The 15,523-nt window shown below is 39.7% G+C and overlaps 2 protein-coding genes across 2 annotated transcripts; both read right to left on the reverse strand.

The window, feature by feature from the left end:
- Window positions 1–983: 983 nt before the first annotated feature.
- On the reverse strand, window positions 984–7,073 carry LOC307255298 (putative flap endonuclease 1 homolog). The gene is made up of 11 exons (XM_080033977.1): window positions 6,803–7,073; window positions 5,792–5,858; window positions 5,581–5,683; window positions 5,247–5,301; window positions 5,049–5,110; window positions 4,777–4,913; window positions 2,821–2,881; window positions 2,559–2,690; window positions 2,304–2,449; window positions 2,068–2,212; window positions 984–1,878 (listed from the first exon to the last, which is right to left on the reverse strand). The coding sequence occupies exons 1-11, from the start codon at window positions 6,882–6,884 to the stop codon at window positions 1,822–1,824; spliced, it is 1,047 nt and encodes a 348-aa protein (XP_079890103.1). The 5' UTR covers window positions 6,885–7,073; the 3' UTR covers window positions 984–1,821.
- Window positions 7,074–7,280: 207 nt separating this feature from the next.
- On the reverse strand, window positions 7,281–14,587 carry LOC307255299 (mitochondrial fission factor homolog A-like). Its single transcript, XM_080033978.1, has 7 exons — window positions 14,448–14,587; window positions 13,544–13,765; window positions 13,247–13,425; window positions 12,630–12,721; window positions 12,338–12,508; window positions 11,394–11,469; window positions 7,281–8,880 (listed from the first exon to the last, which is right to left on the reverse strand). Exons 2-7 carry the CDS (start codon window positions 13,758–13,760, stop codon window positions 8,749–8,751), a joined length of 867 nt encoding a protein of 288 aa, XP_079890104.1. The 5' UTR covers window positions 13,761–13,765; window positions 14,448–14,587; the 3' UTR covers window positions 7,281–8,748.
- Between the last annotated feature and the right edge of the window lie 936 nt (window positions 14,588–15,523).

Genomic DNA, 15,523 nt, shown 5'->3' on the forward strand with positions numbered 1-15,523 from the left:
AATAATACATGAACATAAGTGTATCTCTTTGGCATTAAATATAAGCTTTTTAAAATATTTGCATTGTTGGGGCTCTACAGTTAAAATAATAATAATAATGATGATAATAATAATGCATTTTATTTATCAGCACTTTCAATAAAACTGAAAGACACTTGACAAGGTTATTGAGATCTTTGTAGCTAATTGATGAGGAGGATCTTGAAGTGGATATGCTGCTTTATTGGGAGCCAGTGAAGGTGTTGCAGGATGGGTGTAATTACTATCTATGGGTGTAATGCATTTATTTGAGTAACTTACACTTTGACTTCTAAAGAAGTCTCTTATATCCACTTTTCTTCTTTTAGACATGTCGGCGCCTAATTACCAAACACACATACACACACACGCACGCGCGCACGCGCACACGCACACGCACGCACATGGACACGATTCAAACATTAATGTAAATGAAACCTCTGATATTCATATCATGGGGTAAGAGCTATACACTGAGAGCAGCGGAAAATACTGATAAACCTTTCGTGATACTAAAAATGCTGGCTTTAGACTCAACAGACCTCGCTCAGCCCTTAATCTCGCTTCGTAGTATACCCTGGCCTCTGGACAACTAGCAGACTGGTACTCATCATGGATGTATTGGGTGTACTGAGTGTGCACGCAAGATGGAGTGACAGCGGGGACGGCCAATCACACAAGAAACGGCAGAGCCAATCGAGGAGCTTGTGGGCGGTCTAAACTCAGGGAAACAGGCTTCAGCTTGAGCGGCGGTTTTCCGCTTGGTCCTAGTGCTTGACATGTCTCTGTTTACTTTAGCGCAACATTATTTTTGGACGGTAAAAAGTGCAGGGGACCAAAACGGCCTTTTGAAAAAGTGCAGGGGACATGTCCCCTGTGTCCCCCCCCAAATTACGTCCGTGAAAACACCACACTTGTTTGCAGTGCTTGGCACTATCACACCTACCATGACACAAACAAATAAACATAGACATTATTTTATTTTAAAAATTCCAACAGTATAAGTCATACAATTAAAATATAAAACCTACAATGTAGTCCCTTACAAGTATTTTCAAAATAAATGTTCTTTACATGGATTTAAACATCTCACTGTCTTTTCTGATTACAATCCAACTTTACTGCGTTTTAAAATTCAAGTATTTTGGTCTCTCCCTTGGCACCCTTTACATAGCAGGTGCTCATTGAATATCTTGTGATGAGACGTCCCCTGTCTTCATGTTGGCGTGGGGGAAGGCCACCCTGACAGTGATCACACTGCTCTCTTTCATAGCCAGGGACGCCGTCTGCTCAGCTTTTCGTGGTGGTTTTGCAGGAAACTGCTGAATACACTGAAAAACTGCTCAGTGTATTACAATGTTGCGCATACTGCTGTTTAGACAAGATCAGATTACTGTATTGTCAGTAGGGGGGTATTGCTCCCACGTAGAGACAAAGACTTGAATCCAGCGTCTTACAAAATGCCTGTTTTGGCTTCTTCTTACATAGTCGGTTACTAGTAGGCACTAGAAAAGAAAAGCCTTCTGCCAATGTGAAACCATGATCCAACATAAAGAGCTACTGCCTCTGAAAACAGTTAACATTCACAAATTGAAAATCACTGAAATTACGATCTAAGACTTTCTTATCAGCACAGAAGTGTAGCATGATAGTTGGTTAAAAATAATGACCTCGTGGCAGAAAATAAAGATCAGGATTATAGATGTGTCTCTCTATTTTCTTTTTCCCATATTTTTGCAGACATGTGGACCAGCAGACAGGACTGAAAACAACTGCTTTTCAACTTTGATGGTGGGGGCGGCCTCATTTTGACTTTGGTCTCTTTCTGTTAACGCTTAAAGAGTCTGCAGAGCTTGCGGGCTAGAGGAAGAAAGAGAAAACATGTCTGAAAAATATATATATATGTATTCTAAAAAAAAAATCAGGTCAAAGCTGGTCTGAAATAGTTATTTTACTCATTACAGCCATTTATCTTGTTAATTAAGTTTTCAATTCATTCACTTAGCTTTCAAAATGCACTGAACTAAAAGGGATTTATGTTGTGCTCACCTGAGCCCTCTTTCTTGTAACTCGGAAGAAGTCCTCCATGCGAGTCTGCCTGTTACGTCCAGCTGCCCTATCCTTTTCCCTCTCCTCCCGCTTACTTTCCCGCATCTGACGGAACTTGTCCATCCGCCGGCGGACCCTGTCCTCCCTGAAAACACACCAACATTAATATGTACAGTCAATGCTATCTTTGAAAGCGACAGAGAAGCATGTCAAACTGAACAGACTCTAGTACGTACTTCACACGTTTGATGTGACAGAGAAACCCAACCAGGGCTTCTTCGTCCGGCTCAGTCCAGGTGAGTTCAGTTGCTATGGGTTCTGGTGCGTCCAAGAATATCTTCCGTGCTTCCTTAAACTGCCAGAAATGTGGCACAGGATGCGTCTGAAGTGAGGGAGGCAGACACCGGTTTCTTATTAGATCTTACACTTTGTTTTTGTAAAGCAACTTGAAGAAATAAAAAAACAAACATCACTGGTTGTTCATCATGTACCTGTCTGTTGATATTCATAACCAAATTCTCAATAGTACGGTGCTTCTGGATTAAGGTCAGGGCTCTCTTCGGACCGAAACCGGCTATCTTTTCACAGTAGTCACAGCCCAACAAGATACACAGGTCCACAAACTGGAGAGGAAGATTGCAAAAGAAGGAAATGTTGTTCACTAATTGGCATAGGGAGGATTTCCATAAGTGGTATCACAAGTTTAGATAGTCAATGCTTTAAGGGACAACTTTATGAAGGTTTCAGTCTTACCTCCTCTTGACTTATTTGGAGTTTCGCTAACAGCTTTGGCAAAGAATATTCAACGACTTCACTGTAAAGAAGAGGAAGAGGGTAGATCATCATTCGTCCCAACTCACTAGTAGTGGCATCGATATACAAATATCAGAGATCTATCAGTTAGCTAGTGACTTGCCAGAAAGAAATAAACAGCAGCAAACAGACCTTCTAGATTGCAACGTTCCGTGTCTACCCCTCCTTGGGGAATTTACAGAAGCTACGGTGGCCTCTTTTCACAATATTAAGTGATGTGGTGAAGATGTATTTTAGTTATTTATTCTATAGAATTTATTCTTCGTCTTCACAATAGCTGCATTTCCGGCGGACACCACTATATACTGTGTGCAAAAAATTTAGGCAAGTTGTATTTTTGAGGATACATTTTATTATTGAACAACTACAGTGCTCTCGGTCAATCCAAAATGTTAAAGAACCTAAACCTGAATGTTTACGAAAGTTAAAGTGAGGCTTTGTCTGTCTTACAAGAATATATATATCTTTTGCTATTATTAGGCAACTATTAGTATGCAGAATTATTCTGCAACTAAATAAAACAACGAAAATTTTCCCATCTCACTTTTTTATTTTCAACTGTTAAGTGAGAATAATAAAACATCTCAAAATGTACAAATAAAAATTTCCGACATGTAAAAAAAAAAATCAGTGACCAATATAGCCACCCTTCTTTTCAATAACTGTCACAAGCCTTCCATTCATGGAGTCTGTCAGTTTCTTGATCGGTTGACGATCAACTTTTTGTGCAGCAGCAACCACAGCCTCCCAGACACTGTTCCGAGAGGTGTACTGATTTCCTTCACTGTAAATATCCCGTTTAAGCAGGGCCCACAGGTTCTCAATAGGGTTTAAGTCAGGTGAGGAAGGGGGTCATGTCATTATTAAGGCAACTATTAGTATCTTTACAGATGAGCTAGTTGGACCTTTTCGGGTTGAATATGGCCTCAAAATCAACTCCCAAACCTACTGCCAGTTTCTAGAAGATACTTTCTTCAAGCAGTGGTACAGGAAAAAGTCTGCATCTTTCAAGAAGGCCATGATTTGTATGCAGGACAATGCTCCATCACATGTATCGAAGTACTCAATTGCATGGCTAGCCAGTAAAGGCCTTAAGGATGTAAAAATAATGACATGACCCCCTTCCTCACCTGACTTAAACCCTATTGAGAACCTGTGGGCCCTGCTTAAACGGGATATTTACAGTGAAGGAAATCAGTACACCTCTCGGAACAGTGTCTGGGAGGCTGTGGTTGCTGCTGCACAAAAAGTTGATTGTCAACAGATCAAGAAACTGACAGACTCCATGAATGGAAGGCTTGTGACAGTTATTGAAAAGAAGGGTGGCTATTTGGTCACTGATTTTTTTTTGACATGTAGGACATTTTTATTTGTAAATTTTGAGTTGTTTTATTATTCTCACTTTAACAATTTTCGTTTTTTATTTAGTTGCAGAATAATTCTGCACACTAATAGTTGCCTAATAATAGCAAAACATATATATATTCTCGTAAGAAAGACAAAACCTCACTTTTACTTTCGTAAACATTCAGGTTTAGGTTCATTAACATTTTGGATTGACCGAGAGCACTGTAGTTGTTCAATAATAAAATTAATCCTCAAAAATACAACTTGCCTAAAAATTTTGCACACAGTGTATATAAAAACGTGTAGGGCCGTTAAGTTTGTTAGTTCTGTGCTACTGAAAAAACGGCAGTGTTTGTGGAGGCCATTCATAAAAAACTAATTCTGAGGGAATAAAATAAACAACAACTTTTTATTTTCAAGTGATAATACACTTATTAAAACATACTTATGAATTTAATATTCCATTTCTCCCAAGTCTGTTATGAGAAATGCCAATTCCCTTTTCCACATTGTGTCTTTAAGAAACACATTGAGAGCAAAGTTTCTTACCTGTCCCTCTTGGCGTTCAGCTGGCGAATGAGAATATTGCCTCCAAAAGGCAGAGTGTCCATGTCCTCTGATGCCACAGCGTCCACAGTCCCCTCTCTTACCAGCCGGGCGCACAGTGCCTCGGCGTCCGCAGGAGCCTGCAGCACAGGACAGAGACAAAGAGATTAATATGAAAACTCATTTGAAGTGAGGTAAGAAAGGAAAGAGACAGCAAGAGAAACACGAACAAAAATATATATATAGTATAGTATTCCCTGTTTAGAAGGTTTTACCTGGATGACAGGTACACCTAGAAGCTTCAGGAGGTGGAGACAGTCTTTGGTCATTGGTGATGCTGCGTTGAGGAGAAAAGAGGAACACATTCAGATAAGCTCCCAGAGTTTGTCTTATAAACGTAATGTGTTCTATGACTTTTGAAACTTCACACAGTGTGCATGTGGTTATCAGTCTGTGTAGATGACGTGCTATACCTGCGCCTGTGCATTTGGCAGATTTCCAACCGGCTACCTCCGCTCGCTTCTCAAGCTGCAGGAAAAAAAGGACTTTCGATCAGCATGGCACGACAGGTCTGTGTTGTCCCTACCTAATCACACTGAGACATCAAATCCACTTTCATATCCTTGTTTACATATTTTTCTTCAACCAACACATGTAAGGAGACCAGCTGTATACCGCCCACTATGAGCATGCTTAGAATTCCTATTAAACTCTCTCTTTGGCCCGTGACTGTCCTGTGCATAGCAGGATGACATGTTTTATTGTCAAGTTGAGTCAAAAGATACAAACGCAAAAGGTGTTACTTACAACAGCTGTCTTTTCCCCGGGAGGCTTTCCGTCAAACACAAAGACCGGCTTTATGTCGTGTTCTAGGAAGGTAAGCGTGCGGAAGAAGAGACCCGTCAGGGGGCTGCAGAGAAGATATAAAGGGATATTTCACACAAATAAACTAGGCCAGAGAATAGACACTCTGTGTATTGGGATTGAAATGGGGAATCAATGCATATAATGTTTTCACCTCAGTAAAGGAGTAGCTGCACGGAACTGGTTCACAACAATAGAGGTGTCCAGTGCGATTACTTTTCCTGTGGAGTGTAACACGGCACCAAACATTACCATCCCCTTTCATAGTTTGTCTGTCACAATTGTAACATATTACATTTAGTCACATAGGTACAGTATTTAGATATGGTCTATCAGTCGGGTACTTTTAACTTCCTTTGCAACAGTTTTATTCAACTGTATGGGTGTTTGCGTGTACACAACTATGAAAATATCATTACAAGACATTATTTCGCTGGGAACATTCATATTATTTGATTCAAAAGTTTCTGAATCATCATAAAATGTATCAGACAGCAGCAGTGATTCAAATATGTTTTCATACAGCCACAATATGACAATACATCATGATAAGCTTTATCCGACTGTGTCGTCAGAGCCTGACTGGAAGTGCCTTGGACTTTGTGTTTCATTTAATGTCTTCTAATAAACTGAGTAGGTGGTAGACAACAGTTATCACAGTGTAATAAAATGATGGGCATATGTTAATGAGATAACTCTGTGACATGCTTTAGTGACTATTTCTTATTAGTTTAAATAGTTTAGGCCTATAGTGGTGGATAAAGTGTTCAAATCAATTAGGCCTACTTAAGTAAAAATAGTAATACCACAAAGTTAAAAGAAACACAATGATACACAAGTATCAAAACTACAATACAAGCTAAAGGAACTAAGAATTATAAGCAACATAAGTAAAAGTACTAGTAATAATTTTCATTGTATAGTAAGATATCACTGGAATATTATACCGGATGCTTTAACATTAGCAGTGTTTCAATGTTGCAACTGATGTTATATCTACTTGGCATAGCTTTACGTGTTGGGCTTTTGTTGTGAAGGATAGTCAAAAGTTAGCTAAATTCAGCTAGGAGGCTAGCTAACATTAGCGATTAGCAACTGCAGTTAAACAACACGACACACATCGTGTTTATAAAACAGAGACAGACAGCCATGTCAGAGGTTTTACCGGCGTAGTCACTGATATCCTTGTGAGAAATAGCCTCGGGAGCATCTGACCGGATCAAATCTGCCAGTTTAGTGATCCCCATTGTGTCGCCAGCAACACTGCTCTTCTGTCTTATGTAAACTTCCGGTAACGTAGAACAAAAAATATGTTCAGGTTTGGTCCATGGACCTATTAAGAAAGGTTTGGTCCTGATCCGAATTAAGTGTCGCCTGGGGAGAGTATTTGTTAGTAAACAATCGTTTTTTACTGTCACAATACCTAACCTATCCACATTGATGTCCAGTTAACATCCCCTGAACATCTTCCTGGTGTTAAAGCTAGAGGAGCAGCAGAGGGCAGCAATGCACAGATAACAATGACAGAGACACAAGACTGGGGGATATTGACATCCATCATTTATTACAGCAAAAATATTCACAATGAATGTCTTCATGTATCTCAAAGAAAATACGAGTTTTAACTTAATACTCCAGTTTAACCAGAGTGTAACATGTTGGGGATGTCTCTCTCTCTGCATCATATGTGATAAATAAATCCCCAATAAATACATAGATAGGCCTACTCATTTTGTTGTTGAAAACAAAAAATGACATTGATATTTTATATACATAGCCATCCATAACACATGATCATACAGACAGTAGCTCTAAGATTTATATAACACTGTATGATGAATAAAACCACATATTCCATGCTTTGAGTCTTGTAGGTAATTTAGTAGAAAAACATGAATGGTCACATTCTCAGGGAAAACGAGCTCAAACTGCACAAATAGCATGGGAAAACATGATCACTTCACAGATAAGACCCTTAGTACCCTACCCTTAGCATTTGTGTTGCAGCTGCATTAAGCTTATAACACAATCCCTAGACCGTCAAATAGTTTTTTTTTTTAAATCTACATTTAAAGGATAACTACAAACATTTAAAAAATAGGCTTTTCAAGTACTGTTCACAATTGTGTTGGGTAATGCAAAACTCAAAAGGACATTCAGGGTAAACGTTATGGCATCTCCAGATTTAGTTATCTTACTTTGACACTTTAAGAATGGTAGCTTTTGACAACGGAGGAACCTCAAGGTGAAACATACAAGACTGGTCAGGTCTGAAACTTGGTCCTGTAACAATATATCCATCTCTTGGGGTTTGGTTCCCAAAACATTTGTTGCTCAAGTAAATCCTTGTTAGCACTGTAAACACTCTTCTATTAGAGTTCACATATGGTTTACCGTCATATAGAGTAATGATAAACACCAGCGTAACATCTGTTGTTGCTTCTGTGCAAACTATTTTTCAAGTTTAAAATGCAATTGCTAATATCCCAACTCTTGCGCATGAGTATAGGATTGCACTGTACTTTAAATTTGTTCCAGTATTCCTTATTATCTGTAATTACCACGTTTGATTTGTCCTTAACTCATGTGAAATCAGAGCAGTATCTGAAGGCTGAACTTAACTCACCAAATAATTTTACAAACATTGAGTGTGTCATTATGACTTGTCTTGCTAGTCATTTGCCAGTTTAAACAGGAATTAAATACATAGATTAATCTTTTGAGTGTGAAATTATGTGAACTTTAGCTTTACTTCTATTCAAGTGGTGTTGTATCCCACTTTAGCCCGTTTGTAGTCAGCCAATGTGAAAGTTATCAATGTTAGTTAGATATACCAAACGTTGGTATATCATTGGTTTTGTAAACAGTGGTTGTGTTTCACAGGTCTTGTCTTGGCAGCATTAAGCTTGAAATCTGTAAGTGAATATAGAGTGTTCTTTAGAAAGAAGGAGGATTGTGGTGGAGGCGTTTGCCAATGTTGTTGCAGTTTCCTGAGGTTGCCTTTAGTTGTAGTAAAGACTCAGAAAAGACTCGAAGTGTATTTTAATGGTGGCACCTTTAACAAGGAATTGCTTTGGCTTCCAGTGTTTTGGGAGACTGTCTTAAACCACCTTAGCGACGGAGCCAGATCCAGGTGTTAATAAGCCAGAAAGCCACAGTAGCAGAATACAGGATCACCTCTCGCTTGGAGCGTTCTTTGTTTTCCTCCTCCAGCAGCTGCAGACGCCGGTTCAACTTCACAATCTGGATGGCCACATGAACAGAAAAACATTTTTTTTTATAAGTTTGAAAACACTACGTGCTGGGTCCAGGAAATATTTGAAGTAAGTATATACATAAGATTATCAAATTAAGTTTTCAAGTATGCAAGAGGATACAAATCAACATCAACATGAACAGACTCAAAGAATCTGTGAGTGTGCATCTTTTTGATTTTCTCCAGGGATTATAATGAGATCATCTGAAATAACGTTAAATCAAACAAATAAATGCATAAGCATACAGCTACAGCACTAGAACAAGAGGCCTTCTGCTAGTTTCAAATAATTACTTGAGCACGCTCTCACTGGTTGAAGATCATATTAGAACTTGTATTTCTTTATGTTTGCTGAACCTTTAGCTCGTACAGCTGGGAATCTAAAAATGCCAGTGGTAATTTATCTCTCTGCCAGCATCCCTTATAGACAGCCTGATACAGGATACAACAGCTTGCCGTGTCAGCACACCTTCACTGTACCATAAAAGTTGTAAATTGTAGACATAAATATTGGGCTGTCAAATTAACGCGTTAATTTAGATTAATTAATCACAGAAAAATTAACGCGATTAAAAAAATTAACGCAGATTAATCGCACTTCTATAATGCCCTTTGACCCGGTGCAAAAGTGGTGCACAGCTGCACCTGTAGCTTGCTTACACGGCCTGCACGGGTAAAAGGGAGAAAAGTACAGAGAGAAGGGGCCGAGGGCTCTATGGACGGTTTACGGGATGCTTCGGGCAAATAAGCATGAAGGTAGGAAGACATCTTACTTTATTCTCCGCAGCGTCTGTGCATTATTGATTTAGTGGGTACAACAATAGGTTCAAAACAGTATCTCTCAATCTTCCTCCGTGTGTCTCAATTTTGTTTGCTAGCTGTCTCTTCTCCGCATAAACGGACACCTGCCCCGTGTGTGTGTGTACCGTACTTTTCGGCCTACAAGCCGCGACTTTTTCCCCGTTTTTCGACCCTGTTATTACACAGCACAGTATATATTCTGTAGCTACTGGGGATGGGCGTTAGTAATCGAGTACTCGAGTACTCCTCGTTTCAAATGATCTCGATTGGTGGATGAGGAAAATAGTTTTTTGTTTTTTTTAGTGTTTGTAGCCTTTAGGCCGGCCGGCGGGCCGCCCCTATTTTAAAATGTTATATACGTGTACAAAACGGCACAAAACGGATATAAAGTTTAACAAAATTAAATATTTTGATCCAAGTTAAATAAACTAAGCGTTGTGTCAAACAGAAACCGCAAATAACTGCCACCTCCGTGCAGCGCAGCCAGTGTGGTCTCCACAGCACCGCGGAGCTGAATGCGGTGCTGGAAAACTTGGAAAATCACGTAAAGAAGCCAGGCTGACTTCGGGCACATTCGAGCAAACGACATTTAAGAAGCCTTTATTATGGAATATAGGATTGAGATTCAAAAGCCGACGGTGTAACGTTCCGTTAACGAGGAATTAGTCGCGGTAATTAGTCACGGACAGGAGTGAGCATTACTAGCCTTGGATATACTAGCCTACTGCTTCTACTGCTTTGGTGAGTTATTTAGCCTATCTATGTGTTTAAATTGTAGGACAATAATTTTATTGTATTTGCTGCCCTTCCTATTTTGAATGTTAGCCAACTACAGCCCATGCTTTTTTTCTCTCTCTTTTTTCTCTCTCCACCGCAGACCTACTCGATCGGTTTAAATTGTGGCCCGCTTATTTAATTACTTTCAGTTAGGAAAATGTGTTTTAAACTTGTGGAAAATAAATCCTTAATATCATATGGCAACTGTGACTGTTTGACATAAGCATTGAGCGCTTTATTGCGGTCAACCGTTGTTCTGTAGACAGATGCGTTGCGTCCTAAAAATAGAAAAAAGTTTAACGAGGAATCGATTGATCCTCGAGGAATGCAAGCGATCACACGAGTAGCGAAAACACTCGTGCCCATCCCTAATAGCTACTATTGCACAAAATTGTAACACTTACGTACGTTATGCAAATATGCAACTTGTTTGTTGAAATGTGGGAGCTTCCTCAAGCAGCCATCTCTTTCCCGACAATCCCCTCTGTGCACGAACTCTTACATATGGTAATTAAACATTATAACACCTGCGGCTTATTGTCCAGTGCGGCATATAGTACGGAAAGTACGGTATGTGTATGTGTGTGTGTGTGTGTGTGTCAATATTTTTGCCTATGAGTACGACGATGGTGAATGAATCGAGTTACGAGAGACGGAGAGTGAGAGAGAGAGAGCGAGAGAGAGACAGAGAGAGAGAAACAAACTGTAGGCTATACCACTGTTTATAAACAGGCATAAAAGTGTCATAAAAGTATGCGATTAATTTTGATTAATTAATCACAGAGCCTGTAATTAATTAGATACATTTTTTTTAATCGCTAATAAATATAGGAGACAATTCTCACAATACGTACCATAAGCGTATTAATAATCACTTATCATTTTACAGAGGCACTCATTTAGGTTTGTGAGACATAATTACCTGTCGTCGTAGTGACGAGGCGTCCACTAAGCCGGATTCATCAGGGTTTATATCTAGGGCCAGGTCCAGGTGTGTCCTGTGGAGATCAACTAATCTCAATTCAGAATATAAACAAAAGTGACAAACACTGCAAATGTCTGTACAGTTTAGAGCTGGAACAAATCCTCGACAAACCCTAGTAACTCATCCTTGATGCAAATTCTCTGCAAAGCTTTGTTTCCAACTTTCCATATAACTATATACAGCGGTGGCGCACTGTTTCCCACGGATGATTATTACTGTTGGACAACACGCTTACTCTCATTGGTTATTGTATGCTGTGGACAGGACATTGAAGATCCTATTAGCTCAAGTGAGGTGTCATTCGAAAGGTTAGGGTGTCACCATTGACTGTATGGGTGTAGCTGACGTTTTCACAATACCGGCGATTAATTAGACAATATTAGACAAGCGTGCATGCTCTTTTCAAATGATGCAGCAGCAGTTGTAGGGGATTTATGGATGAAATAAAGTCTTTTAGACCAAATATTTTACGATTTGCTGGATTACTATGAGGCTTCATCTGGGAGCTGCAGTAGAGCTGTAACAGTTTGTTTGCTTGTTGTTAATCTGACAGATTATACAGCGTACATTGTACATGCTGTTGTGATTGTATCTCGTAATGCTTTGAATCACTGGAATCACAAGAATCTCTGCTTTCCTAAGATATGTCACATGAGTAACCACTTACAATAGTAGTTGTGTACACAGCATTGTCTTACAGATGCTTTCTCTCCTCACCCCTGCTTCAAATTCTCCTGTTCCACATGTAGAGTTTATTTATTTTCTACAAATGTGCCAATTTCTTAAATCCGTCTTCTGCCAGGATAAGCTGTTTGTTTTGAGAAACTTTGTTAATACAGTGACTTCTGAGAAACTCAGAAAGGACAAAGAAGAGTAATGACCTGCGTTGGGTGTCATCCAGCACTTCGATGACCTGCTGGTACGCCCGGCGCGTTGTAGACTGGACATAAGACAGGAAGCCAGCAGTTGTCAACAGGTTGATGTTTGCATCCTCAGGGGAACAGAGTGGGGGACACAAGCGGACTGGGGGGGCAGAAGGGGAAGGAATTACACTGGCAAAGAGATGAGTGGGGAGAAAGAGTAAAGAAGTAAGATTTAAAATAGTATAAAGAGTAAAATAAAAATAAGATAAAACTTATTCATAATTGAAAGATATCAGTGGTGGGTGCTCACCTTATGTCACCTCTGCTCATCTGACTGCTGTGACGGACTGATATGTTCTCACTCGCACTGCGTTCCCTTCGAGACCGAGCCTGAAATTGAGCCTATAAATGATACAAAATTTGAAAATTTAAGGTTTTTTTATTTTTATTTACCTTATTAAATTAGGGTAGTTAACGAAGACCTCACTTGATTATTAGCTTGACTTCCAGTCAGCAAAACTGACTGGAACAAGTCAACGCTGATTTCGGTCATGGCAAAAAGCACAATTATAACACAGCATCACTGCTCTCACACAACTAAACTAGAGGAGTTAAAGAAACATCTTTGATACACACAGTATATACTTTTATTTGAAAATGTTTTGATCCCACATTCCATTTTGGTTATTCTTTTTCCACCAGATAACTTTCAAATCATTTCTACCTAAACTGTTACTACATCAACACTATTTTCATCAACAATTTAACAGATGCATCCTATGAGCTATATTGTAAAAAGTATTAATGTGGCTGACTGTTCATCCATAAAAATGCCATGTTTTCTGCTTTAGATAAGTCTCAAGTTCAGTAAATGAAGGAAATAAAAATAAATAGAAAATCAAGTGAAAGCGTTGATTCGACCCTTACCACATGGCTGGGATTGCTCTGTGGAGAGGGAGTTTGTTCCGTTTCCAGAGAGTCCAGTGGCTGCTCTGTAAGGGTGAGGACACGCGGTGGGGCTTTCATGCTCAGGAGGTCCACAGGAGGGACGGACTGAATAAGGTCCAAGTCTCTGGGACGAGAAAAGAGATTGTCCCCGTCATCACCTGTTGGGGAGGAGAAAGATACTGTAAAATGAAAGCCCTAACTTCAGTTTCTCTGTGCACAGTTGTATGTACACAATAATTTTTGCCATGCAGCCTTGTACTGAAGTCCTGTCCTGACCTGCTACGAGGATCCTTTCTGGCACCTGCATGATAGTTGTGTGAGTGGGCAGGGGTTGCTGTAGCGACAGAGACCCCATTTGTTTATCAGAGGACACCATCAGGGTCTCTGGGATTCTCATGCGCTGGCTGATGCCCTCTGTGTACTCCAAATCATAATGGATGCGGCTCATCTCAGCCACCTCAGCAGCGGGGGAATTGAACGTTTGCCCACTCATCCAGCCTGTCAATACATATAACGTAAATAGACAGTAAAAATGGGTAAGACATGCAGTTTAGAACACAAATATTCAAGATACACTTCAGTGATAGTGCCATCACAGAGTGTAAAATGTAAGGGGATTTCATTAAAGCTCTGTGAAACATGGATGTTAGCCATCTCTCGCGTGTGAATGTCAGTAGGTTGATGCCATTCTGGTTTGAAAGCAGCAGCATTGCGCCCAATTTGAAAAGGTATGTTGAATTTAGTCCCTTGCTAATTGGCTTAGCTTATAGTGCCCAAAACATGATCCCTAGCCTAGCTAAGGTGTGAAAGGGCTTGTCCGGTAGTGAAAGCAAATAACCCCGGCAAGGTGTAGGGTATGGGGTGCATAAACCAAAGCTAATAAATAATAAAGAACTAATAACACTTCACAGTTTGTTGCATGGAATTACGTAACGTTGCCATGGTGGGTTGTAGCTGTCGGCGACACATGGCTTCAATGTCATTGAATTAAAATTCATATAAGACGCCATGGTAGGTTAGCTATATCTGACTTGTGTTATCAGTAATATGGCGTGCATTACAAGCTAATGTTATCTTTATCACAACACGGTAATTTAGCAGCCCACCGCTGACTGTCTGTGGTAGCAGGAGGCTAACCAGACAATTCCAGTGCTTAGTTTTAGCTTTTGTGAACACTTACCGTTGTGGTTTTGCACCGGAGTTTAAAATATCATGTGTCAAAGAGCGTAGAGTTGTCCACTCTTTATAAGTAACAGCAGCGTCAGGACGACGAATGATTGAAACGGTGAAGGGTGAACCGAAAGACACACCGCTTCTAGCTGGCGTTTGCGTGGGGTCGCTTGTTACATGCGTAGTGTGTCCCGCTGGGGCGGAGCGTATGAGCTTCCTAGCACGTTGCGCCGAGCCGCATCAGCAGGCAGCAGCACCTAGGTTAAATTACAAAATTATCAAATTCAAATGAGTTGGTTCACATGGTGTTTATGTTATTAGTGTAATTAATACGCAATAATACAAAGCTATGCACCAGATTTGTTAACAGAATGTAGGCCTAATTGGTCTATTCAAAATGAGATTAAATGTTTAATCAGATTAATGTGAATAACTAAAACATTTTAGGCATAGAGAGAACACAGTTTGCACAATTATTTTCCTGACACTGGGACACATAGACATTTATTGGAAAATCCTTGTCAAAAACTTATTTTTCATTATGAAAATCAAAGGGATTCCTATGTACATTTGTAAATGCACTATACCAGTCTTAGTCCACTTTCATTATTATGGTGTGGCAAATATACAAAAGCTAACGAAAACATGCCCTGACAAAGGGACAGTACCACTGATAGCTGGTGAAACTGGAGCAGTTAATTGGGTTGTTTGTTTTTTGACCACAAAAATGTTTTACCTTTGTAAAACAGTGGGATGAACAGAGATTTGGCTTCATTTGGTAGGCTGTGTGTGGGGCTTATGAGCGGATGTGATGTATATCCATAAAGTAAAACAGAGAGATAAATTTAGAGGTACAAATTCACTTCAGCGGGCAGTTATGGGTACAAATGTTTTAAATAACAATAAGCAAACATCTAAAACAGTCCAGGTGAGCATGAGCTGCCAGCAATTTTAATTATATATTTTGCAATGCATGGTGCAAGTCCTTACATCATTGTTATTATAGCTTGTTTACAGGGCATTTGCATTCTGGGATTCACCACAGAATACTAAAGCATATGCTTTGGAGAACAAAATCCAACTAAT

This window comes from Ammodytes marinus (genome assembly GCF_949987685.1).
Source record: "Ammodytes marinus genome assembly, chromosome: 9".
Lineage (NCBI taxonomy): Eukaryota > Metazoa > Chordata > Actinopteri > Uranoscopiformes > Ammodytidae > Ammodytes > Ammodytes marinus.